This window comes from Lissotriton vulgaris, chromosome 5 (genome assembly GCF_964263255.1).
Source record: "Lissotriton vulgaris chromosome 5, aLisVul1.2, whole genome shotgun sequence".
Classification (NCBI taxonomy): domain Eukaryota; kingdom Metazoa; phylum Chordata; class Amphibia; order Caudata; family Salamandridae; genus Lissotriton; species Lissotriton vulgaris.
In genome coordinates, this window is record NC_141693.1 from 431164941 (window position 1) to 431190412 (window position 25472).

The window sequence follows — 25472 nt, forward strand, 5'->3', positions numbered from 1 at the left end:
GCGTCTTCCCGCTTAAATGGTGTGACCATAGGCAATTATTTTACCTCGCCACATCTTTTTTTTTCTTCATTAATGTGGATGAAAGCACTTTCAAATATGTGAGTTCCGAATACCAGCTATACTAAACACCTATTGTATTTGATTTACTAGAGTTTAATATGATGCATTAACGTCAGAGCATTACACGTCAAATAAAATACACTTCTCTTGAATGTTATCATATTTTACAAGTATGGCTACTGCCATTGGGATGGGGTCAGCAAGCCTGTAGGCGGAATCAAAGGCGTGGCTAAAAAGAGCCAAATATTCCGTAACTATTTTGTTGATCTCTCATCGTCCGGTAACTGCATATAAAGTAATGCACACCTTAACTGAAAAAATAAATAAAAGTTAAACTGGTCATTGGGAAATGCACTATTTTATGTAATGAAACCTCTATTGCTTAATATGATCATTACAGGTGTATATGTGTGCAACCAGAGACCCACCCAATTGAATTCTGATTGGTGCAGCAGGGAAAAGTGACCTGTGTATTTATTAGTGCTAGGAGATCCCTGAAAGCGCTGTGAATGATTATTATTATAAGTGTGCATTATATACAGTATAATATAGGCTGTAACTAAATGCACATATAAATTTCGAGATAAAGTGCTTTGAAAGTATAGATTTCAGTGATATGCAGATTGTACGTAGTGCAAACATTTTTTTTAACTGTTCATAAAAAGCACGCTCTCCATAGCTCAGCTTGGAACACCCTTCCAGTACCTTTCAAAAAGAAAATATCTTATCAGGACACTTCAAGTGACTCCATCAATTAACGTCTCCTAAGCAGTCTTTACGTTTGTCGAATAACCAATTGCACATATTTGCATTTCTTTGAGTAAGCAGACATGATAACAATAAAGCTTATTCCTTTTTTTTCTGTCCGGAATGCAGCACAGTAGACTCCCTCCCTCTTCAGCTGGGGAATCTCAATTGTGGGAATTAGCGTTTGTCCTTTAGTGGAGAGGCTAAAATTACGTAAAATGCAGTCTGTTAATATATCAATCACAGATAACGGACATTAGGGCAAATTTACAGACCGTTTTGAAAATGATGGACAGGTGGTCACACTAACTTAAATCCGGCAGAGAAGACAGACTGATGAAGGTCCCTCCAACCCCAGAGCCCTCTTCTCGGACCGCCATACTTGCTGATGCGACCTGATTGGCAACTCTTCAAACCCTCACTCAGGGACAGGCCTGCGGGCATGTCAACTTGAGGGGGGGTCCCGTGTAGATGATGCAACTGTGGTCTTGCGGGGGAGTCGGGCAGAAAATATATGCGACACAGAAATTGACAACAAAGCCCTGCGGATGCAATAATAATTGACTGCTCCTGGTGAAGGATACTCTGACATTACACCATTGCTTCTGCGAGCCCACCTGGCAAGAAATATACTGGCACATACTCTTGGGAATATATGCATGAGACAAGGCAATATGCAAATACAATGTCCTGGTAGAAAGTTAGCTTGGCTGCTACACCGAGATAGACACCACAGTGTTATAATGCAGCTTGGGGGAAACTGGGTTGAATATTTGACGACCAATGAGGTGAGTGTTGGGTATTTATGAAACAATGTGAAAACCTACATACGATTGTGGCCCCATGTGAAACTGAGAACTGCCAAGATGAGATGGCAGTGATGTGATTAGAGAACTGCAAAAAGCAATTCTTGAATGAGCCAATGCCTATCGAACAGATTACCACTGCCATGGATAACATGGCACAAGGGGAAGGCGCCCAGATCAAACGGTTTATGTGGTGAATTTTACAAAAACTTATAAACACATACTTGCTGGGCATGTGGTTGAAGTATATTCGGAGGCCTTGATGAAAAGCAAACTGGCCCCCACATTACCAGAGGCTATCATTACAGTGCTACCAAAAGCCAGCGAAAATCCCACCAAAGGCGCTCCAAACTTTCCATTGTTGCTGCTCAACCTCGACAATAAGATACATGAGAAGATGTTAGCGAATAGTTTGTCCCTTCATATGGAGGGCATGGTATCCCCAGTTCTGTCAGGTTTTGTGCCGCATAGATCCACATTAGTCAATCTACAGAGAGTTTTCAACGTTTTACATCATTTAAATCCTGGGTTAGAAGTGGCGGCCTTTTTTCTTGATGCAGAAAATGCCTTTGAGTAGCTTTTCTTAATGGCCAAACTTTATAGGTTTGGCCTCAGAGACCAATTCTTGAAAAATAATTGGCCTACTCTACACCAAGTCTGACCTAAATAGAAGCTTAGAGTGAAAAAAATGGACTGGTTCGCCCTCCACTCAAACATTAACAAACAACAAAAGACCCTATCCAAAGGACGCTACTTGTGTCAGTTACTTATATAATAGGACAGTCTAAACATACTGATAACTATTATCCTCCCCTACATACTTTTGTTCTGATAAGGGGACATTTCACTGCACCTCGTCCATAGTTTTCTTGCAATTAGGAATAATTGCAAGAAAACTATGGACGAGGTGCAGTGAAATGTCCCCTTATCAGAACAAAAGTATGTAGGGGAGGATAATAGTTATCAGTATGTTTAGACTGTCCTATTATATAAGTAACTGGCACAAGTAGCGTCTACTCTACACCAAACCAGTGGCCATTGTGAGTGTAAATGATCTGACATAGGAACCACTTTCGGTGGACAGGGACACCAGCCATGCTGTCCCCTCCCCCGTTTGCTTTTTGTATTGGCTATGGACCCACTGGCCCGGTACTTGTAGAAACGCCATCCCACGAAGGCTTAAAATTCAGGGTGGGGCTTCTGCTTCTCTCCATGAATGTATTTGACATACTGCTGTTTGTAATCTGGCGGACAATCTCTTCACTTTGAGACTGATAGATTTGGCAGGCTATTGGGAATGTTGATTAACTGGAATAAAAGAGAGTTGTTCCCCATTACAGATTCTACAGTACAAATTGCATCGGAATACCCAATTAAATGAGGGGAAGAATCTAATACTGGAGTGTAGTGCTTTAGAAAAACATCAAGTCCCTGATGAGGCTAAATTACTGCCCTGTAGCGAGGTGGCTTTTGTGTCAGATCAAGGTCTGACTGAAGCCTGTCACAAGCCACTGATAAAGATGATAGGCCTTCCTAAATTCCTCTATCTATTCACATATATACCACTTGCACTCAATGTTTTCTTTCAAACCCTAAGGTCATTATTGATGATGCTTGTTTGGGCAGATAAACGCCTACAGATAAGCTGGGAAGCCATGCTTCCATATGAAGGAGGTGCCTGACTTAGAACTCTACTACTTAACATGGGAGGAGAGGGCAAACTCATCACTCAAATCCACTCCTTGTTGATTGCACTCAAGGCTACAATTTAACTACACTAAAGACACAATGGAAAGGTGATAAGGGCATGGAGCTAAAGGAAGGGGGACTGGACATCTATATTAGTTAATTGCAGGAGAGTTACACGTAATACATACCTTAAATGCATACATGGGGATTATGTCAAAGCACAGTGGTTATACAGATTAGATCCCTCCAAATTGGGAAAGTGCCCCAAATGCAGAATAACAGGTAACCTATATTCACATGTGGTGGACATGCCCGTGGTTTGAGTGCCTTTTGGGGTGAGGTAATTTAGGCCCAAGAGATACTAAGCGGCCTGCAACTACAACCAACAATACAGATGTGTTTGCTGGGACTAGTCACCTATAATAAACACACTAAATATGCGCAGAACGTATTGGAATTAGACCTCACTGCGACAAAGAAATGTGTAGCCTTGAGATGGATGTCCAAATGACTGCCCACACAAAAGCAGTGGCCATTTGCAAAGTGGGTACGGGCTGAATTTGGGGTACGCCATAGATTGGTTTACAACGGAGTGGAACTGGGAGAAAGGGTGGAATGGGAATTTGTAGAAGTCCAGTTACAACAGGAAATGGGAAGCCCTGAAACGAGACAAGAAGTAGAAGGAACTGAGGAATAATGCTTTCTAGATGTGTGTATGATGCTAATTTGCTGTAGTATGATGCAATGATACTAATTGTGCTGCCTAAACAATCCAAATGTAATGTAAGGGCTTATATTCATGTGTATATGTTGTGACTCACAGGTCTCTTTGTTTAGTGGGGGTGGAGGGACGGAGTATGGGACAAGTAAATGAATTGAAATGTTATCTTGTTTCTAAAATCTATACAGATTAGATTTAAAATCGAAAAAACAAAGGAACTATATTACTTGGTATCTCAGAACCCCCCAGGATTTTGCAGCATGGGTTAGCAAATTCTGAAGCAAACTATTTAATTTTTAGCAGTATTTTCGCTGTGGTTTATTTTATTTACATTAAGTTGTTTTGCAGTTTTCAGCACACAAAGATGCTAAGTGTTCCAGGAGAATATTGCCTTTTTCCAAATAGGCATATGGAGAGTAACTGGGTGGATGTTTGCTATGCATACTTTCATGTATAGCTTCATCACTAGCTACTGTGGCTTGGCCACCAGGATTTTGCATCAAAGAATCCAACTTTCTTAATGATGCAAAATCTTCACTGAAGCCAACAATCTTGCAATCATATACAGGTTACAAAACCCTCTGTGGGATGATGCGGACAATGGGCTTCAACATGCTCATGCCAACCACTACTACAACCCACCAGTCGCCTTCAGTGGGCATGGGAATGCCTAGGAACACATTTCCCTGTGGAAACTCGCAGGACCGGATGTCAGGGGCATGCTACCTCCTGCCAATTTGAAAATGATAGTGAAAGCGGCGCTCTAGGCAGAAAGAAGAAACGAGACAAAAAGCTCTGATAACACCGCCAGGAATATGGAAGGTTGTGCAGCAATGGAGGAGAAACAAGAAAGTAAAGCAGGAATCCATGGCATAGATGTGGATAAGCAACTACACATCGAACGAGAGGTCAGCAGCAGCTGCACCCAAGAGAAGAGCCAGGCCAGAGACAGTCATTGTATTTATAGCCTTAACATTACCCTCTTACCTCTTCTTTTCCCCTTTACATTTTATATCCTGCCTACAGTCAAATGCGCTGGCTTTGAAAGGTATAATGCTGGCATAAATAAGATTCCAGCATATACATAATGATGTTATCGACTGCTTATGCAATGTATCTCCAGCTTTGTTTTGGGCACGCTGCTGTTACTTTTCTTTTCACAAAGTTAAATTAAAATGTTTGAGAATAACCCTGCTCCACACTACTCCGGTTGAAAGGGCTTCAGTGCGTTGACCACGCTTTAGCCAACAAAATATTCTTTATCATACTCTGAGACCCCCCTGCTCCGGTGCTTCTTAGATCCTTAATTTTACTCTAGTGCGCATTAGCTGTTCACTTAAGCAGAAAATAAAAATTGCTGATGGGGCAACGCATAAACTTGACTAAGTGTTTTATGTCTGGGTTTTACCCTAGCGAGTCGCTGCAATTAGTTGAGCAGATTAAAAAGATATAGAAACATATCTGAAAGAAGCACGCTAGTGTTAGATTCCTTACCTTAGAATATCCCCAGGCATCAAACTGGATCCGGAAAGTTTTCGTCAGCTGTACCCCTGCGCGTAGGTAGGCGTCGTCTGTGGCTCCGCGTCCGGCGTCGTGATCGAAGGGATGGCGTCACTGGAGTACTTAGACGCCGCCCTCGCGTGCTGACTGTTGGACTTGGCCCGTCTGGCAGGTCCACCCTTGAAGTTTTGTGCTTATTATGTGTCCGGGGGATGGTGATTCCCCTTCTGAGTGTGTGTGTGGTGAGAGAGACCTGCCTCCCATAGGAATGCATGGGGAATGTATGTGGCTCTGGTAGTTCCTGATGCGTAGGGCGTGCCGGGTCGTGTTTGGTATGTGTGCGCTCGTGAGGTTGAATGCTACAAGATGATGTATGCGGCATGTGTGTGACTAGAAGGGAAGTGCCACTTCTAGACCTTGGTGTGTGTGTGCAGTAGGTGTGCTGGCGCCTGATTGGCTGAAGCCGGCTGGGCCTTCCCCAACCAGGCTGGCTCCACCCCCCTGGGGTGCGTCCAGTGTCCCTAGCCTGGCCAGTACGAAGAAATTCCTTATAACCAGTTCTAGCTGGTTCTCTCCCTGCCTGCCCCTTTTGGAGACAAAGGGAGCTCCTGTATAAAAGGAGGGTGGGCCCTCTTCTCTCTCTCTTCCTCTCTTCCTGCTTGTCCTGCCTGGAACCCTGCCAGGGGCGTGCTGCTGCGTGGGCTCAGGGTTGGCTGGCCTCCCTGGGCCCTGCCCTGCTCCTGAACTGCTGATGTCCCTTTTTTCCCTCCAAGAGCTGATGTGCTCCCCCTGAACTCCTGGACTCCCTATGGATCCTGCTTGCTATGGCCCTAGCGCCTGGGAGCGCTTTCTTGCTGTCCCGGCGCCTCGGGGCATGCCATTCACCCTTCTAGCGCTGGGGAGCGTTTTCTTACTGTCCTAGCGCCTTAGGGCGCTCATGCGTGTTTCTAGCGCTTGGGAACGCTCTACTTTTCACTGATAGCGCGAGGAGCGCTGTATCCCTGCCCCAGCGCTTGGGGATCGCTGGATCTTGCCTCCCCCCTCCTGAAGCGCGTGGGTGCACTCCATTGTCGCTGCAGCGCTGAGAACGCGTTGCTTTCCACAGCGGTGCCCACCCGGTATTGCCCTTGTCCTTTCCCCAGAGTTCACCGCCGCCGGCCCGGGACCTTCGTAAGGCCCTCCCCCGGGCTGCGCTGGGATTGGCTGCCGGCCCGGGCTGGGCGCCTGACGTCTCCCCGGGCCGCGCTCGGATTGGCCGGCGGCCCGAGGAGCTGCCGAGAGACGGGGGAGATGGCCGGAAATGCAGGGGGTGGCGGGAGCCTTCTCCGGGCCCCTGCGTCCCCCCCACGAGTGCTGCCGCTTCCCCCCGGGCCCCTGGGAGCTTGAGGAGGGGCCCGGAGAGCGAGGAGGATCCCGCGCAGACCCGGTGAGTGCCGCGAAAGGGGAGGGGGCGTCGGGGCATATTGTCGGTGCCCGCCCCTCCCCTCCAATGACTCGTCTGTTGCGCCTTTGGGCCCGTGGGGCCCCCGGTTGCCGGGTTCCCCCGAGGGGGACCCCGCCTGCCCACAAGCTTGGTTCACGAGCCCCGAGAGGCTCCACCGATGTCCTGGCCCTTCCGAGCCTACGAGGCTCGCCCCCCACAGCATTCCTCTCGAGCCCTGAGAGGCTCCACCGGGGTACATTGTCCGAGCCGGCAAGGCTTAGCCCCAGCTCATTTCTAGAGTCCGAGAGGCTCCACCATTATCCTCGAGCCCCGAGAGGCTCCACCGTTGGCCCCAGCCCCTATGAGCCTGCAAGGCTCCGCCCACCATTTTGTCCTCGAGCCCCGAGAGGCTCCACCACGTGTCCCTGACCCTGCCGAGCCTGCGAGTGGCTCCACCATTGCCCCCCTGAGCCTGCAAGGCTACGTCCAAGTCCCTCAGCGGCCCAGCACTTCGTGGGCCGCTGCCACGTTTAGGTTTGCCCCGGGCCCCCTTGCAGCCCACTCTGGACATCGAGACTCTAGAGCGCCCTTGCCCCAGGAAGGCCATCTGGCCTAGGGGGTGCTACTGACTATTATCAAAGTAACGCTGAGAATTCTTATGTGTCGCCCTGCTGATGGGGGCCTCTGTTGTGTTATGTACCTTGCCATTCCTTCCCTCCTGTATAACCGTGCCTCATGTATGTCTATACTGGTTAGAGTGAGTTCTATTGCTAGTCCTATGAGACCCCGGGGCGTGACGTATTCTATTGCTAAGCTCCTGGTAATTATGTGTTCTAGTCCTAGTCCGAGGAAGCTCCCAGTTGTTATATGTTCTAAATGCCAACTCCATCATGTGCACCTCCCTGGCAGTGGTCCCTTGGCCCTGCCCTGTGCCTTTTCCCTGGTGACCCCTGCCGTGCCTCGAGCACATTGTAAAGTGTATGTTCCTATGTGTCCTTCTTAATATAAAGACTATTTTCATATATACCTTGCGTGGAGTTCCTTTTGTGGGAGGCCTGGGATGTTGCTGTTGGTGGGTGCGTGCGCAAATGCTTCACACATGTCCTCCGAGATAGGCCTGACTGCCCGCGCCGCGTTACCTAGAGGGCGAGCAGGGGTCGACTTTACATAGGGGTGGCGGTCTCTGACTGGCTGTGGCGCAAGCCCTGGCCGGCGGGGGGTCCCATTTCCTACACTGACGTCAGTTCTTTTTTCTGCGCCAGCAAACTCAGATCAAGGAAGATGTCGGTTACCGACCCCCACTGCCGGTTTCTCTACTGTTTGAGGGCCGACCACGATGATAAGTCGTGCCCCGACTGCCGGGCCTTGATGTCGAAGACTAGGCTCTAGCTCCAGCAGTCGGCTCCACGCCACTCGAGGAGGAAGTCGAAGGACCGGTTGCGGAGCTGCAGTCTTCACCGCTCGTCGGGATCCAAGTCCTCGCACTCGTGTAAGTCGAGGCATGGTAAAAAGAAGTCGAAGAGACAATATCGTTCTTAGACCTCCCCTCGATGGTCGCGCGACTCGGCCGAGGGTTCAGGTGGTTCCAACCTCGCGGCTATGGCGCAGCCCTCACAGTCGCATCCAGCCCCACACCCTCCGGTCCTTGGGCTCAATGCGACTCCGGGGCAGATTTGAGACTTCCTCGTGGCCATGAGGGCTCTTTCCGCCGTCGAGACCCGCCGGCGCACCTTCGGGCCTGCGGGTCCGACTGGAGGTCCTAGCTCTGTGTTGCCGGCAGCTTTGGCCTCTGCGCCACCGGCGACTTTGGTCCCGGCGCCGCAGGACCCCTTGGGATCCAGGCCTGGATCCCGTTCGACGCCGGTTGACCTCACGACTCCTCTGCCAGCACCGACCCCCTCTGAGCCACCACCAGCGCCGTCCTTGGACGACGCCTGCCCCGGTTTCAGCCCCGGGCCGGGCTCGGCATTGGAACGGCACTGACCGGCGCCGTCTCTGACGCCGACTGGTGAGTTGTTAACCTACGCCCCGGCTCAGTCATTTCTGCCTGTTTATCAGGACCCGGATGAGGAGTAGGACTGGGAGGGGTCTGAGACCCTCTGGCACAGCAGTGCCAGTTAAGTCAGGACTGGGCAGATGAACTAGGGAAGGCCAGTGGTCTAGACATTTCGCCTGACACTGGTTTTCTCTCTCCTCCTTCCGTGGCTACGGAGGAGGGAGCTACTTATGCTGTGTTGCTGCGCAAGGCGGGCAAGGGCTTGGGCCTTGGGCCTTGAGCTCCCTGCGGCGGCTGTGAGGACTAACCTCCTCACTGAGGTGTTTCAACCGCCAGTAAGCTCTTCGGAGCCTCTGCTGCAGTTTAATGAGGCCTTCACCGACGTTCTGATGGGCACTTGGTCCACGCCCACCACAGTCCCTCCTGTGGATCGGAACGTTGCCCGGCACCACCGCCCAGCTCTGGGCGACCCCTGCTTTCTGTCCACCCACCCCACCCCTGAGAGTCTGGTTATCCAGGCCTCCACGTCCCAAACCGCCTTCCCGACCGCACCCCCGGACCGGGAATCCAAAAGGCTGGACAGTTTGGCAAGAAACGGTTTTCCTCCATCCGCCTAGGGTTGCGGTCCATTAATACAACTTGCTTTTGGACTGTTACACCCACTCTCTGTGGGATACGGTGGCGGACTTGCTGCCCCAGTGTCCAGGAGGCGGCCAGGACACGGCTCGCCCAGGCTCTTGCTGAGGAGCGGGATGCAGCACGGTATTTCATTCGATGTGGACTATACACCACGGACTCGCTGGGCAGAGCGATTGCAACGACTCGTCGTCACGCCTGGCTGAGGTTCACGAACTTTTCAGGGGATGTCCAGAGCACTCTCATGGACATGCCCTTAGATGGCCGTCGCCTCTTTGGCGACAAGGCCAATAGCGCGCTGGAGTGCTTTAAGGACTCCAGGGCTACGGCCAAGTCCTTAGGCCTGTCGGCCCAGCACCAGCAAGCTTCTGCTTTTTGCCCCTTTCGTGGCCATGGAAGGGGCACCCTCGCACGTTCGTCCAGCCACAGGCCGCAGAATCAACCTCAACGCAGTCGCGGACGTGCATTCCCCGGTGGCGGAGCAGGGGGACAGAGAGCCGGACAGTCCACATCTGCTCCCGCAGCATCTGCCTCAAAGCCTTTCTAGTCCGAGCTTTCAGGCCCATTCCACGCCAGTGGGAGGCAGAGTTCGCCATCACCTGCTCCACTGGCGTACCATCACTTCCGACAGGTGGGTACTGCAAATTCTTGGAAGGGGCTACTCCCTCCCCTTCGTGACAACCCCTCCAGCCATGCCACTGCAGTACCACTGCATGTTGAGGGTTCACCTGCAACTTCTGCAGGAGGAAGTTACGGCCCTCTTGACCAAGTGGGGCCATCGAGCGCGTTTCTGGCCCAGAAGTAGGACGGGTTGTTACTTCCACTACTTTCTGGTTCCCAAGAAGGGCAAAGGGGGGCCTACGCCCTATCGCGGACCTCCGGAGCGTCAACGTCTTCCTCTGGAAGGAGAAGTTCAAGATGCTGGTGTTAGCTCAGGTTTTGGCTGCCCTAGACCCTGGAAACTGGATGGTAGCGTTGGACTTGCAGGACTCTTATTTCCACATTCCTGTCCTGCTGGCCCACCGGCGTTACCTGCGGTTCACGGTAGACCACGAGCACTTTCCGTTCGCCGTGCTCCCCTTCGGCCACACCAGTGCCCCTCGGGCGTTCACGAAAGTGATGGCGGTGGTCGCAGCTCATCTGCGCAGATCAGGGATTCCAGTCTTCCCCTATTTCGATGACTGGTTGTTGAAGGCGGGCTCGCCCCAGACAGTCTTCTCCCACCTTCAGACTACGGCCGACCTCCTGCCTTAGCTGGGGTTCTCCATTTACGTGCCGAAGTCACACCTGAGTCCTTCACAGAAGCTCCTCTTCATCGAAGCGGTTCTGGACTCAGCGCAGTTTTGGGTTTATCCTCCCGAGCAGCGGGTTTGGGATATTCATGATCTGATTCCGATCTTTCGGCTTTTATCCTGAGTTTCGGTCAGGATGGCCCTACGGCTGCTAGGTCTAATGGCCTCCTGCATCCTGCTGGTACATCACGCCAGGTGGCGGATGCGGGCTCTGCAGTGGGACCTGAAGTTCCAGTGGGCACAACATCAGGGCAACCTGTCCGACCACATCCGGATCTCGGAGGGCACTGCAAGACAGTTGCAGTGGTGGCTCACGAACCGCAATTGGGTCAGCGGCAGATCCCTCTCCCTACCCCAACCGGAGCACACAATGGTGATGGATGCGTCCCTCCTGGGATGGGGAGCCACATGGGGGAGGCTGAGATCAGAGGCCTCTGGCGGAGTCCCGGCTACATATGAACCTTCTGGAGCTGCGGGCAATCAGACTTGCACTGAAGGCAGTTCTTCCCTTTGTCCGGGTAAGTGTAGTGCAGGTGTTCACGGACAACACCACCGCCATGTGGTATTGCAACAAACAGGGCGGGGTGGGGTCGTGGACCCTTTGTCAGGAGGCTCTGCGCCTCTGGACATGGCTGGAACATCAGGGCATCAACCTGGTGGTTTAACACCTGGCAGGTTCTCTGAACACCATGGCGGACAAACTCAGCCGTCGGTGCATAATGGATCACGCGTGGCATCTGCACTCAGACGTGGCGCAAGGTCTCTTTCAGCAGTGGGGAGAACCTTGGTTAGATCTATTTGCCACCAAAGAGAACGTGCAATGTCATCAGTTCTGCGCCAGTTCTCCACCTGCAGGCAGTATACGCCTGCAGGTGGAACACATTTGTGGCATGGTGCATAGCAAAGGCTGTGGATCCCCTTTCCGCCTCTTTCTGAGGTTCTCCTCTTTCTTCTTTCCCTGGCCCAGCAGGGCTCTGCTCTGGTCACCATTAAGGGATATCTCTCAGCTGTTTCAGCCTTCTTGAGGCTTCCTGATCAGCCTTCTCTTTTCAAGTCCCCTGTTGTAAATATATTCTTGAAAGGCATTACTCACATGTTTCCTCCTGTTCCCTTTGTAATGCCTCAGTGGGACTTAAATCGGGTGTTAACGCACGTTCGCCAAGCATTACTGCCTGGACAGTCAAGTCCGGAGAGGCTGCTTCTTTGGCCGTTCAGTTCTCCAGGACTTTCTGGTGTGTTTTTTGTTTGCAGACCCACCACTAGGGTTGGTATTGCTGGGGTATCTATTCCAAGGTAAGGAATCTAACACTAACCTGTTTCTTTCAGATGCACAAGTTACTTACCTTCGGTAACAATATATCTGTAATAAACATTAGTTAGTGTTGGATTCCTTACCGCCCCACCTATCCACCCCATTCTGCGAACCGATATCTAGGGTTAAGGACATCCCTTTCAGGGCCCTAGTTTCATGGCACCAGTGTTGGTTTCTTGCATGGCTCTGCGTTCCTGACGTGGAAATCTATGTTCCTAACTGACGTCAGCACGCATGGGCTGCGTCTAAGTACTCCAGCGATGTCATCACGACGACCGACGCGGAGCCGCAGACGACGCCTACCGACGAGCAGGGGTACTGCAGACAAACACTTTCTGGATCCAGTCTGACGCCTGGGGATATTCTAAGATACGGAATCTAAGATAAGGAATCTAACACTAATGTTTCTTACAGATATATTTCTACCGAAGGTAAGTAACTTGTGCTTCTTGCTTTCACGCTGTCTCCCTCAAGCCGTTGACTGCAGAGAGGAGGGGGGAGCAAGGAAAGGCCAAATATTTCCCTGCAGCACCGCCAGGCCAGAGAGCAGACACTCCTCGTTGTGCCCCCATGAAGGCTGCGTCTGCGGAGTCGCATCAATTGTCCAAACCGTGACCCTACTGCAGCAGCTTTTCTCAAGGCAGCACACATAAAGGCATGCATGACACGGGGATGCTCTGCACTTGCAGCCAATGGCTTGAGAATATTTAGAAAAGGGGAAATGTGAAACTACGTTTCTTGTCATTGTGTAAGAATTTGCAGGATGGTGCACTTTGCGCAAAAAGTGTGATTTTGTGAAATCCTGGAAGGTCTGCTCAATGTCACTATGCTAGGTACTGGTACCACTCAGACTTGCATGTCTTGCGCCAGAGACAGCAGACAGATCGCATCCTAGACATCCCCACCCAAGTCTGTTACCACTTGGATTGCTCAGACCAAAAAGGCAAGTAACTATGGTAGCAGGTATGGAAGACATTACATTTGTGATCTAGACTTTTAATCCTTTTATTTACCAGCGATATCTCTGTCCCTCGGCATACTATTTATTTATTTATTCATTTGTGGAGCGCCTGGTTACACAGACGGTGTGTTCCTGCTCACCACAGAAGCCAGGGTTATACATACACAGACCAAGGCACACGGTGGCCTGACCTGGGACATTCCTGTCCTAGAGGGACATACGTAATTCAAGAGTAGATGCGAACCCACTCTCTTTGATTTATTCACATTCTTGTGACTAAGAAATACTGTGTGGGAAAAGATGCCTGGGCTACCTGAATTTGAGCCACTAATCCAGCTGATCAGATTTGCAGACTCAACAAGATGGCTATCCGAGCTGTGTACCTCGGCTTCTGCTTCATAGGCGGTGACATCCACTCCACATCAGGCAGGCTTTGGAATCAAAGATTGGTGAGAAGCTGACCGAGGCGAGGTGGATGTACTGTTGTATAAAGATCAAGTTGGTCTCCATTTATCCGAATTAGAATCTACTCCAGTTTAAATTTCTGCATTGGGTGTATCACCCCTGAGAAAAAACACAGAATATATCCCTCTTGGTCCCATAACTGTCCGCGATGTGGGGCGGCCCATGCTGGGTGTCTCCCACCTTGCTTGGCCCTGTTCTCTGCTTTCTACTTATTGGAGCGAGATCATTCAAACCAATTCCATCATGTTCTGGAGCAGAGATGAGCTGAAACCATTATCGGCTATATTGGGTTACATTAATCCAATCCAATATAGGAAACTGCGATTTGCATAAATGGCATGGATGAAACGCAGTGTCGCTGTGCAGTGGTGCAGAACTACTTCACCTATAAGATTGGACTGGTATAAGGACATGCTTGTGTACTGATGGAATGGATATGTACGTGTCCTATCAGCTGTACACATCCAAACCCAAAGACTTATGGGGTCTACCAAGGGCATACCTTTCAGCAACAAGCACTTTTGAGTCACCAGTCCATACAAATAACTTTTAAACAACTGCTGATTCCCAAAGCAAGGCTAAAAATAGTAATACCCTAGGAATGGTGGTATGCTTAAGACCATTTATTCAACACATTTAGCTGTCTGGTAACACATTCTTTCACTGCGTCTGCTGGCAATAAGTGGCAGTAAGTGTCCAAGAATCTTCACTTTTTTAGTTTATTTCTTCATCCAATATGGTGAACAGTTTTAAAGTGAAAGACTTTGGATAAACATAGTGTATTATGGCATTTCAGAGCTCTTTAAGTCCTTACGCTTTCCTTGCCGGAGTTCTTATAGGAGCAAAATGTGTCTTTTTGATAGCTGGTATTCAACAAGTGCTCACAGACAGTAGTCAAAGTTCACCTCCAAGCTCTGTGTCAACGAAAAAATTACACGAGTCGCCACTTAAAAAGCATATTGACGTTTTCTTACCTAGTCCGAAGTGCTTACAGATAGTGCTCAATATTTATGTCCAGACTCCAAGCTAATGATTTAAAAAGCTCCACATTTGCATTTAGAATTTGTGCCATGGTTCTTTACCACCCTGCTTAACTTCAAAGAACAGGCAAGATCAAGTGCTATCAAGGTGGTACGGCCGTATCACCCTGAAAGCACCTGATAGCAGAGGTTCAACAGGGGGCTATGGCGCATTTTCTCTAATTTATTAACGCGCTCTGCTATTGTCTACGGCCCTGTGTGGCACCATGATACCCGGAGAGAGAGACTGCTTTTGTATTCTTGCTGTTTGTGCACTGCCCTTTTATGGTCTTACTGCATGCCTCTCCTTTACCCCCATCTTTTATTATCTGGTAAATTCCTCCCATTCCCTCAGTAACAGCTTATCTGTGTTCCCTGTTATTGAATTCTTTGATTTCTACCTACATGTCTCTAATCTCCCTAGTCTCACCTTTTCCGTTCCACCCTCCCTCTTTTTCTGTAGTGCTTTGCATAAATCTTGCACTTGTTTGCTCCTCATACCTCACTAGCTCTGTACTAAAATGGGTCAACTTCACATTTATTTTAATTGCATCACTCCCCTCTCCTTCCATGTTTCTGCCCTTTGTTTAGCTCTCCACGTTGCTCTCTTCCGCAAGATCTCTGCTCTCACTTTACCATGGTGTTTCTTAAAGCCCTCTTGAACATTCCCTTAATTCTGTGCTTATTTTCCATTTTAGATTCTGCCTACTTAGCAAGAGAAAGGGCAAAAGCTGACGCTGAGCACTACACGGCACAAAAATTTGCAGAATCAAATAAGGTGAGAACAGCATGCTTCTGTCCTGAGAGGTGAACTGGCTTAGAACTCTCACTGGGAGGTGAGCCTGGTGCTGGCACGAAGTTAAAAGGAAAACATGTTACGAGAATACATTCCACACCTAATCAAAAAATAAAGTGTCCAATTGAGTCTTTGTTTTGTTATTGTTTAGATCTCCATTTTGCAGAAATAAGCCATAGAAAAGGAAGCTCCAACATGCTACATTTATTAAATATTCACTATTTCTTTCAAGTTTTATCAGAAATATGAATGTTGTGGAAATTCCAACCAACAGGTATTTCACACTTTATGGTTACATGCTTTATCAAAGTTGATACAACACCGCAAGACAATACCACTGTATTGTGGAGGAGTGTGGCTCAATGGTTAGAGCGGCAGACCCTGATGCAGAGGTCTGGCCCGGGACCGGGGTTTAATTCCCGACGCGGCAGGGTCTTGGGCTCATTTGTCTGCAGACTCGATAATTCTCGCCTCGGCGCCTACTCTAATCATGGGGTCTCACGCTGCAACTCTGGGCAATAGCTTGCTTAATCTCCACAACGGCCCCCACAACACTTGGATGCCTGGCTTCCCCTTGGGGATGCAATGGAGGGGCATCTCACAGGGAGAGCCAGGAAGGGTTCCACAGTGTTATACTGCGCCAGGACGCCCCGGTGATGGGCAGCTGTGCGCTTTACAAGTATCCTACATTTACATTTGAGAGCATACAACACTTTATACTAGGTTGCTATTAGACGCTGTGTGTATCGAAGTAAATCCACCATCATGTTGCTCCTGTCAGTAGAGTAGTTCTCTGAAGAAGAAAGGTGACACATTATTTGCACAGCGAAGCGGAGAAAGAAAACAATGTAAATTTTAATTTGCAGAATCCTGATTTAAAAAAAAATACACTGCCATTTTCAGTGATCAAATACCGTTGGACCAAAGTTATAATAGCCTGTGAGAGAGTTCTCTATTGTTTCATGTTGTTCATGTACATCCTTTCAGCGTGCTGTCAGGTGAATACTATTTTGAAACATGGCAGCTGATGCATTCAACACTGCATATTTTATCTCAATACTTACAGAAAGTCCAACAATTGGTCTGTGAAAACCTCATCTCTTGGACAAAGCATTTTATTATTGCAGTTTGCAGAACAGAGAGAAAAGAATATGTTCTCAATTAACTGATTTCTATAATACATCAGTCAGTTACAAACTGTTCCTCTTCAGCTAGTTGAATCTGTGTATTGTTTTTGCAGTTAAATATAACGTTCCTTCAATGTGAAGCATTAGTGCTCTTTGCATTGGAACTAGGAAGACTCGTTACTTTTTCACAGCCCATTTACTGCTGTACAGTTTGTCGAACATTCATTTTTAGAAAAACCCCTTTCGGTTAGTTGGGGACCTAATCATTCCCATTTGCTTTCAGGATGGTGGGTGCAGTTGTAGGTCTTCTGGCAGGGAGTTTCAGAGAGAAGTGTTGTCACCGGACAAGGACGGGTTCAGCACCTGAGAGGTTTTTAGTTTAGAAGTTTCAAAAAATGGTGTGGTTCTGCTTTTCAGACCTCTTTGACCTGTGATTTTTACCATGTTGGTTAGATCTTTGTAACAGAGGCAGCCGTTAGCCTCTTTGCAGTGGGGAAAGAGTAAGAGTTACTTTGGGGTGAGTGTGAAGTGGTCAGGTGTTGTGGTCGGTGCCAGAAGACAAGTGGTAGAGTAGATCACTACTCTGATCGCGTATTGAGAGTGTACACACATTGGTACATTGTTGCAAAAGCCATCTTGCTACCTTTTTGCAGCCAGCATCAACATGAGACCTTTCTGAGAAAACGCTTATTAGTGAAGTGTACAGTGTTACTTGAAGCTTGCTGCTGATGCCTCGTGAACTCAAGAAGAGTCTTTCATCATTGAGGTGCATCCAGAGGTTCCTTCCTGTCAGGACCTATGAATGCAGGTAACAAAACAGAAGCTAGCAAGGCTTTGGGAGGGGTTCCAAACTCTTAAAAACTCCTCCGTCTCCCGACAGTGGAGGCAAGACCTAAAGACCCTAAAATAATAACTCTCCTACCTAAATGTCAATTGAAAAATAATGGTATCATCAGTAGATATGGAAATAGAAGTCTCCCTGACATGTAGGCACATGCAAAGTTTTTTAGATCTCAAGATTGTACTTGATTGTCTCGTGTATCTCTTCTATTTGAAGATGCTGGCAAGTCTGTAACAAATCCTCATAATTGTCACTAAGTAGAACCTCACAGCTTGACTTCTTGAATTGTTGCAGCTGTTAATCCACCCCCCCCCCTTTTTTTTTATTTAAATAAATAAACCGCACTAGGTAGTTGATCAGGAAAGACTTACTGAACTTGAATCTTGAGCCCTCACTTGGAAAATCACCCATGTCATTTCTGTTTGCACCACGGTCTGAACTCCCACAATAGCATCTCATGAGATTTATATTCCTGCTTTTCTGATATTTTCTGTTCGTGAAAGGCCGAAAGTGATTGTAAGATTGAAACTGAATTAAGAGGAAAAGATCTTTCCACCTAGTGCCAGGTGCCAAAAATGGGCCTCTTGTCTGTGCAGAGTTGCATAGGGAGTAAAACCTTTGTGGGAAGGTGGTGATGCAAGTTTCTTTTGCCATTGGTTATTCACAAAAATCTTGACTAATGTAGGTGCAGACCATGCTTGCTCAGATGCTGATTGATCCTACCAGTGCTGGCCAGGTTCATGGTCCTTAAAGGTCCTCATATTGGATCTAAAGCCCCACTGGGGGCAGCACGACTAAATATAAATAACTTAACACCAAATAATTTTAAAATATCCAAATTGTGTAATACTGTCAGTTGTGTGCGTGTTCGAAGCATCCTGCCTATAGAGTGAAGTTCGCTGCACATAGGACACTACTATGATTTACCCTTTGACACTTGCAGCACTGCTATTAGACCAATCCTATCTGAATTTGAAATCATTACAAAAATAATGAACAAAATACTTGTATAAAGAAAATATATGTTTCAGTCATGTGTGGCTGTAGATGCACATTCTGGGCATACTCCTGCCATCTAGTGTTGGGCTTGGATAGGTGCATGTTGTTTTTCATGTAAAGAAGTCCTCCGAGTCACGAGCTAGTGTGATTTCCTCCCCTTCTGGCAAAGCTCATGGTCATCAACTCCGTTGTTAGATTGTCTTCCTTCTGTCGTCTGGTTCTGACGTGTGTGTATGAAAGGGCCCCTTTTTGCATGGTTGCCCCCCACTTTTTGCCTGTTTATGCTCTTTGAGTAAGTGTCACACAAAAAACAAGGGAACCCTACCCACTAAGGAACCAGGGTAAATATTTTATATAAAAAAAACAGTGGTTCCAGTGGAATGATAAAAGTATATTCTATGAATACAGAGCAATATCTAATAATAGTATGAAGGTTACCGAGGATGTAGGAAGGAAAAACAAAACTCATAACACCAATTGAATACCATCATTTGTTATTTTTACGAAAAATTGTTCAAATGTTCAAAAAAAATTCAAATATGTACATATTGCAATTTACATATGACAATGTGAAGACTTTTGAAAACATCGCAGCCGCATCAGAAGGTCTGTTGTCTCTGCACCCCTTGTCACACATTTCATGGACAAAAATCACACTGCTGATGAAATAAAATGGCAGGTGATTGACATTGCTAGACTACCTGAAAGAGGTGGTAGTATATCACAAATACTGCAACAACGGGAATGTCATTGGATCGATAGAAGACCTTCTGATTCGGCTGCGATGTTTTCAAAAGTCTTCACATTGTCATATGTAAATTGCAATATGTAAATATTTGAACATTTTTTGAACATTTGAACAATTTTTCGTAAAAATAACAAATGATGGTATTCAATTGGTGTTATGAGTTTTGTTTTTCCTTCCTACATCCTCGGTAACCTTCATACTATTATTAGATATTGCTCTGTATTCATTGAATATACTTTTATCGTTCCACTGGAACCACTGTTCTATGAGTAAGTGTGGCCTGGGTTCCTGCCAACCAGGGACCCAGGGCCTATGTTCTTTCCCTAAAACTGTTGCAAATCCAAATTGGCAACTCTCTGGCCACATGTAAGTACCTTGTAACAGGTACCATACTTACCAAGTACACTGTGACCAGAGGAGGCCTCTTTGTGCAGCAGCACATACAGTACTACCCTTGGAGGTCCTGTACCTACCTGCTTACCTACCTACACACACACCACACCACACCCCACCCCACTCCCCCCCACCCCCCCCCCTCTTGCAGGCTGCATGTTGTGGTGTAGAGAAAATTGCCATGCCTACAGCCACTGCCCCTGGTATAGGTAAGCCACCCCTCTAGCAGAGTGCACTATAGCACTGGTGAGGGTACAGGTGCATGAACCCTGTACGACTACAATGTCTAAGTCTATTCTTAGACATTGTAAGTGTAGTAAAGCCATTAAGAGTATATGGTCTGGAGTCTGTCATTACGAACTCCACAGCACCATAATGGCTTTACTAAAACCTGGGAAGTTTGATACCAAACTTCTCAGCACATTGATACCACACTGATGCTAGAGGGAATATAATGCAAGATGTACAAAGAGTTGCCCCCTGAAAAACGACCTAACTCGTGCACCGGCTGACTGGCTGCTCGCCAGCTGTCACCCCCAGACATATTTCTGAACCCTTTGGTCAAGAGCCTTCCGCTCTTGGGGTCTAGAAACAAAGCACATCCTGGGCAGAGGTGCCAAGCCTCCTCCCCAGGATGGGCAAGGTCCACGAAGGGGAAGCTTCGAAAGCTTGCCACCTTTGTGAGCTGACCCAGCCATTTTCTGCTCCCAGCAAATGGCCCCCACTGATTCTGACCCCCACTTTGGGCGGGAGAATCAGCGGGAAAACCAAGATAGGAGAGGTGTGCTCACCTGTGCCAACCCCACAGGTGGGGGAGGAGAGGCGAACCACCCCTCTCAGTCCCTGCCATCTTGAAGATGGGGGGACCCAGCCAACCAGAGTGAGGCTTATGCCCCCCTCCTTGAAACGCTGAGTGGTGCAGGCTTGTGGATCTGGCTGTAACCAGAGATTGTTGGTGAGCAAATACGGGAGTCTTGGTAGGGAAGGCAGGGCAGGTCCTCCGGTTTCTGGTGGGCTGCTGGACACACCTGTATTTCGCTGGAGCTGGTCGAGTGGCCCAACACCTAGAGTAGGTTTCCCCCAGCGATCCTGACCTCGGATCCAATGACCCCTGACCTGCCTCAAGCTTCCAGTCGCCGCCTGCAGCCTCTATCTGGAGGGTCCCCCGACAGCCACCAGGAGCTGGTAAGGAAACCCAACACCAAAAGACACCCCTGCACACAACGCCCCATAGCCTTGGGTGACTCAACCAACGCTGTCTGGGCATCCCCCAGCACTCCAACTTACCTCTCCAACTGGTGGTCGCCTCCAGAAAGTCTCCGTGCCCGAGACTGTAGTGTTTGTTGTAACCGAAGAATCCTCATTGGTAAGAACAGGGCACCCGACGCCAAACCAGCACTTTGCACATGGCTGCCTCTGTGCCACTGAGAATGCACCTTGTGTGCTAACTTGAGCCCCCCTTTGCCCTGAGCTTAACCCTAGGAGCTTTGCTCCCACATCCAAGTGGCGTGCCCGTGAGCAGCCACCAACCGGAGGCCCCCTATCCCACATTGGGCCTCAGCACTCTACACCCGGCCGCCCTAGTGCAGCTGAGGGTGCTTCTTGAGTGCATACTTATCCCTGTGGAAACCTGTTTTCTCACCCCAAAACCCCAACTCCTAAAACCAAGTACTTACCTTTAAACCAATAACTTAATTCCCTCCCATAGGATTGCATTGATTGCTTTTCAGTGAAAAAAAGTTTCAAGTGTGGAGTTGGAAAATGAGGGATTGGAAAAACCATACAAGTGTGTTTTGATAAATTGAATTACTTACCTTTTTCCAGGAAATGTCCCAGTGTGGTATCTAGGCATACCACACTTGAGAAAGAAAAGTAATCTGAAAAGTAATATCACAAATACTCGCAAAGTAATTATAAATCAACTGTACAGTAATTTCAACTGTTTCTGAACAATTGACCTTCCTGTAACCAAACCAATTGCATTCACCTGCATTATTCTTGCAAAGTACTATTACACTTACTTGTACCAGGCCTTGTTTGGTTCTAGAAACAAAATACAACAAAATGATCTTTTTCTACAAAACAAATTGGTCAGAGTTCAGTCTTTGAGTGTGAGAAATCATTTCTTGCCTGTGTGTGTACAATAAATGCTTAACACTACCCTCTGCTAAAGTCTTACTGCTCAACCACACTACCACAAATAGAGAGTAGAATATTATCTACTTTAACATCTGTGAGCCTTTGGGATCCACTGGACTCTGCGCACACTATACCTTACTTTGGTCTAGTATATACAGAGCCAGCTTCCTACAGTGTGCCCCCATTCAACATTGTCGTGGTGCACTGTTCGGTCTACACAGGTTACTTCCCTCCATCGGTATTGTTTCTTGATTGTGTTCCTCTCTTCTTTTCATCTCGGGTCGATGACTCCAGGTTCACCCGGGCGACTTTTGGGTCGACTTCCCCTCCATGGTGATGGAACGGACGCCATTCCACTACTGTCCTTGCTGCCACTTGAAATGCCCTTGGACCAATCTCCATTGTCTGTAATGTAATGTGTGCCTGTCTCCCGAGCACAGCGAGGTTACCCGCAACGCCTGCCATCTCAAGATGTCACATAGATGAGATGGCACCCTGGACCTCTACAGCACAAGGACATCTAGGGTGGGGGACATAACCCACAAGCGTTAGCCTAAGCAAGGGTGTTTTTCTCCCCTGACGACAGCTCTAGCTCGGATCTGGAGTGCGAGAATCTTCCACCAGCACAGCCAGCTGTGAGAACTATACTCCCTTCCACTTGACATCGATTGCAGGCTGAGCATCCCATTTATAAGGGTCAACAAGCTGCCCTGTAGCACCATAGACTGGCCGCCAGGCCACCAGTGCCTTCAGGCCATGGTGAGCACTGACCACCACTTTCAGACATAGTTCCCTACTCCTGCATGGTGCCAAAGAAACCATAGAGGCAGACTACTTTGGCACCGCCTGGGCAAACCTCAGAGCGTATCCGTGACTGTCGGATCCGACACCTTCATTGAAATCGGCATCCAAGCCGAGAGCCTCGGTGCCGACCATGAAGACTGGCCTCAGCTCTTGTGCCGTCAAGCTGATCCTCCATAAACTCCAAGAGGAGAACTACGCCCTACAGAAACACTTGGTAGTACAAAAGCCAGATCTCTGGAGCCTGCCGCTCAGCTGTCTGAATGTCAGCTGTTCTTCAAATAAGTGTTGGGCGGCCACTTCCCCCCAAGGAGCGCAAAAGAGTGGCCAAGACTACTAGCACTTTGCCCATCACCCTCCCACCACCTCACCCTGCTCCACAGCACTCGCCTTCCACACCCACTTATCCAGGTGACCCCCTTCCCTCTACACCTCAGAGGTCACCTCACTTAGACATGGGGCCCAGAGAAAGGGTTGCTTTTGACACTCCTCTGCAGGGAGATCCCTGGGACTCATGATGCTGACCTACCACAGGACTTTGGTCTGACCTGTAGCCTGCATGTCCCTCCCTTCCGGATGACTCCATGTCCTACCATGAACTTATTGGTCAGGCTGTCTCCTTCCACAAGGTGGAACTCCACACTAAACCTTTAGAGGAGGACTTCCCATTAATCAGGGGCTTGCTGCATCACAATCCTGACATCTTTCAGGACTCCGTCCGCACTAGGGTCCTCACAACCAGGGTAGACCAGAAATACAAAGTTTCCCGTAATGACTCCTTTACCTTCGTGGCCAGTTCCGTCAGAATCTGTGGATGTCACTACCGCCCATATGAGTGATAACTCCCAAGCCACTTGTGTTGCCCATCCACAAGATAGAGTAAATGTATAGACGCTGCAGGTGAGAGGATAGCTGCACATTCGGCCAACCATTGGCGGATTGGCAATTCTGTTTGGCTCCTCTCCAGATGTGACTGTCCCCTTTGGGATGAAATGGAGGAGCTCCTCCAGCCATCTGCCAGAACACACAGGAACAGGGGCTATGAAATCATAGATGCCATGGGCACTGCTGCTAGGTAGGGGTCAATTCCAGTGTCCTCCTGTGCAGACATGCCTCCCTCCGTATCTCGGGCTTCAAGCTGGAAGTCCAGTAAAACTTGCTCAACCTGCAGTTCGATGGCCAAAATCTGTTTGGGAAGCAGGTTGGCCAGATGCTGTAAAAAATAAAGAAACGAAGACAGCGAAAAAGATTGGTGCCCTTTTGACACCTGCTCCTCGGGTCTTCTTTTGCTGCACACCCTACTGGGCAGGCTCAAAGGCCACCTCTCCTGAGGCCTCCATGTCTTACCAGCGGCCACAGGCCCTCAAGTCCTCTCCCAGAGGCTACTTTAAAGGGTCCTACAGAGGCAAAATGTCGCCTCTGACCAGTGAGTTTTTAATGTTATCCAACATGGTTATTGTCTGTGCTCATTTCCACGCCCCCTCCACCATTCCACCTCGCGCAGACTAACTCTCCCCAGAACACCAAAGGCTATTCAGGGAAGAGGTCCAGGCCCCCTCCCCTCTCAGAGGGGCCATATATCCCATCCACCCAGAGGAGTATACTTGCTGTATTTCCAGATCCCCCAAAAATATGCTTCCCTCTGACCCATTCTGGACCTCTGGGACCTAAGCGAATACATTCTTTCAGAGCACTTCCACATGGTTTTCAATCCGCTACTGCAACAAGGCGACTTCATGCCACTCTCGACCTGAAGGATGCTTATTTCCACATACTAATCCACCCGGTATCACTGGTTTGTAGTCAGCGGAAAATATTAACAGTTTAAGTGCTCTACTTTGGAGTCCCCACTGCTCCCAGTGTGTTCACCAAGTGCCTCGCATAGGCATCCATGTCTTTATCTGGACAACTGGCTCATCAACAGTGTAACCCATCAGAACTGCTGCCAACACATGCAGGTCATGAGAAACATCATTCACGAGCTTGGGTTTACCGTAAACGCTACAACATCCCACCTCCAACCACTCCAGATACAGCCCTAGCTGGTGGCAATCTTCAACTCAGAAGTTGACCTGGCCTGTCCATGTGCTCCCAGAATACAGTCCTTCCACTAATACCTCTTTTTCAACCCGGACCACCAAGTCATGGCGAGGACCGCTATGTGCCTCCTTGCCACAATGACCTCCTTTATTGCCATGGTGCTCCATAACCGGTTACACATGCATCCATTGCAGGAGTGCTTAGCATACCAGTGGTCTCACTCGGAGTGTCATTCGGGTGATCTAGTGTTGATCGGCGCCCACACTTGTCTCTTTTCAGTGCTGGAACACCAACAACCTAGGCAGCCTTTCCTCTACCCTGTTTTGCTGGGGACCTTTACAACAGACACTTACCTTACGGGATGAGGTCTGAACTTACAGGACCTCACTGTCCTAGGCCAGTGGGAACCCAGTCACCAGGTTATCCATATCAACTACCTGAAACTCCTCTCTCAAAACTTCAGTTTGTGGTTCAGATGCCTTGGCAGACGTCTCTCACCTGCAACCTGGTGGCTCTCACCTGGGCCGGCCAGGCCTGGTTCATGATTCTGCTCAAACTATCAGTTGTTCGACACGAGAGGCTCCCCAATAGGCTGAACATTTTCATTCAGAACCCTGGAGAAATCAGGCACCCGGGTCTCTCAATCTGTGACCTGGTTCCTAAAGTCTTAGAATTTGGGTACATAAATCTTCCACCAGAATGCATGAGCATTCTCAAGTAAGATATTTGTGTTCCGTCACTCAAAACACGTTGGCCTTTTAGCTGCCAAAGTGCCGCATATTGTCAGCTAGCTGCTTCACTTGTAGATTTGTGGTTTGTCTTTCACTTCCATACGGCTACACCTGGCTGCTGTAGCCGCCTAACTTCATAACAGACAACACGCCTCCCTCTACAGAATTCCAGTCATTAAATCTTTTATGGAGAGCCTCAAGAGTCATTCCTCCTCTGGTCACAAAAGCCC

General features: G+C 48.5%; 1 protein-coding gene across 2 annotated transcripts in view; it reads left to right on the plus strand.

Moving 5' to 3' along the window:
* The window catches only part of ERLIN1 (ER lipid raft associated 1), a 219853-nt gene that overhangs the window by 143638 nt on the left and 50743 nt on the right, over nucleotides 1–25472 (plus strand). For both annotated transcript variants that reach the window (XM_086921840.1, XM_086921839.1), the window contains one exon: nucleotides 15326–15405. In XM_086921840.1, coding sequence (XP_086777966.1) covers nucleotides 15326–15405 — 80 coding nt within the window. The remainder of the gene's footprint in view (nucleotides 1–15325; nucleotides 15406–25472) is intronic.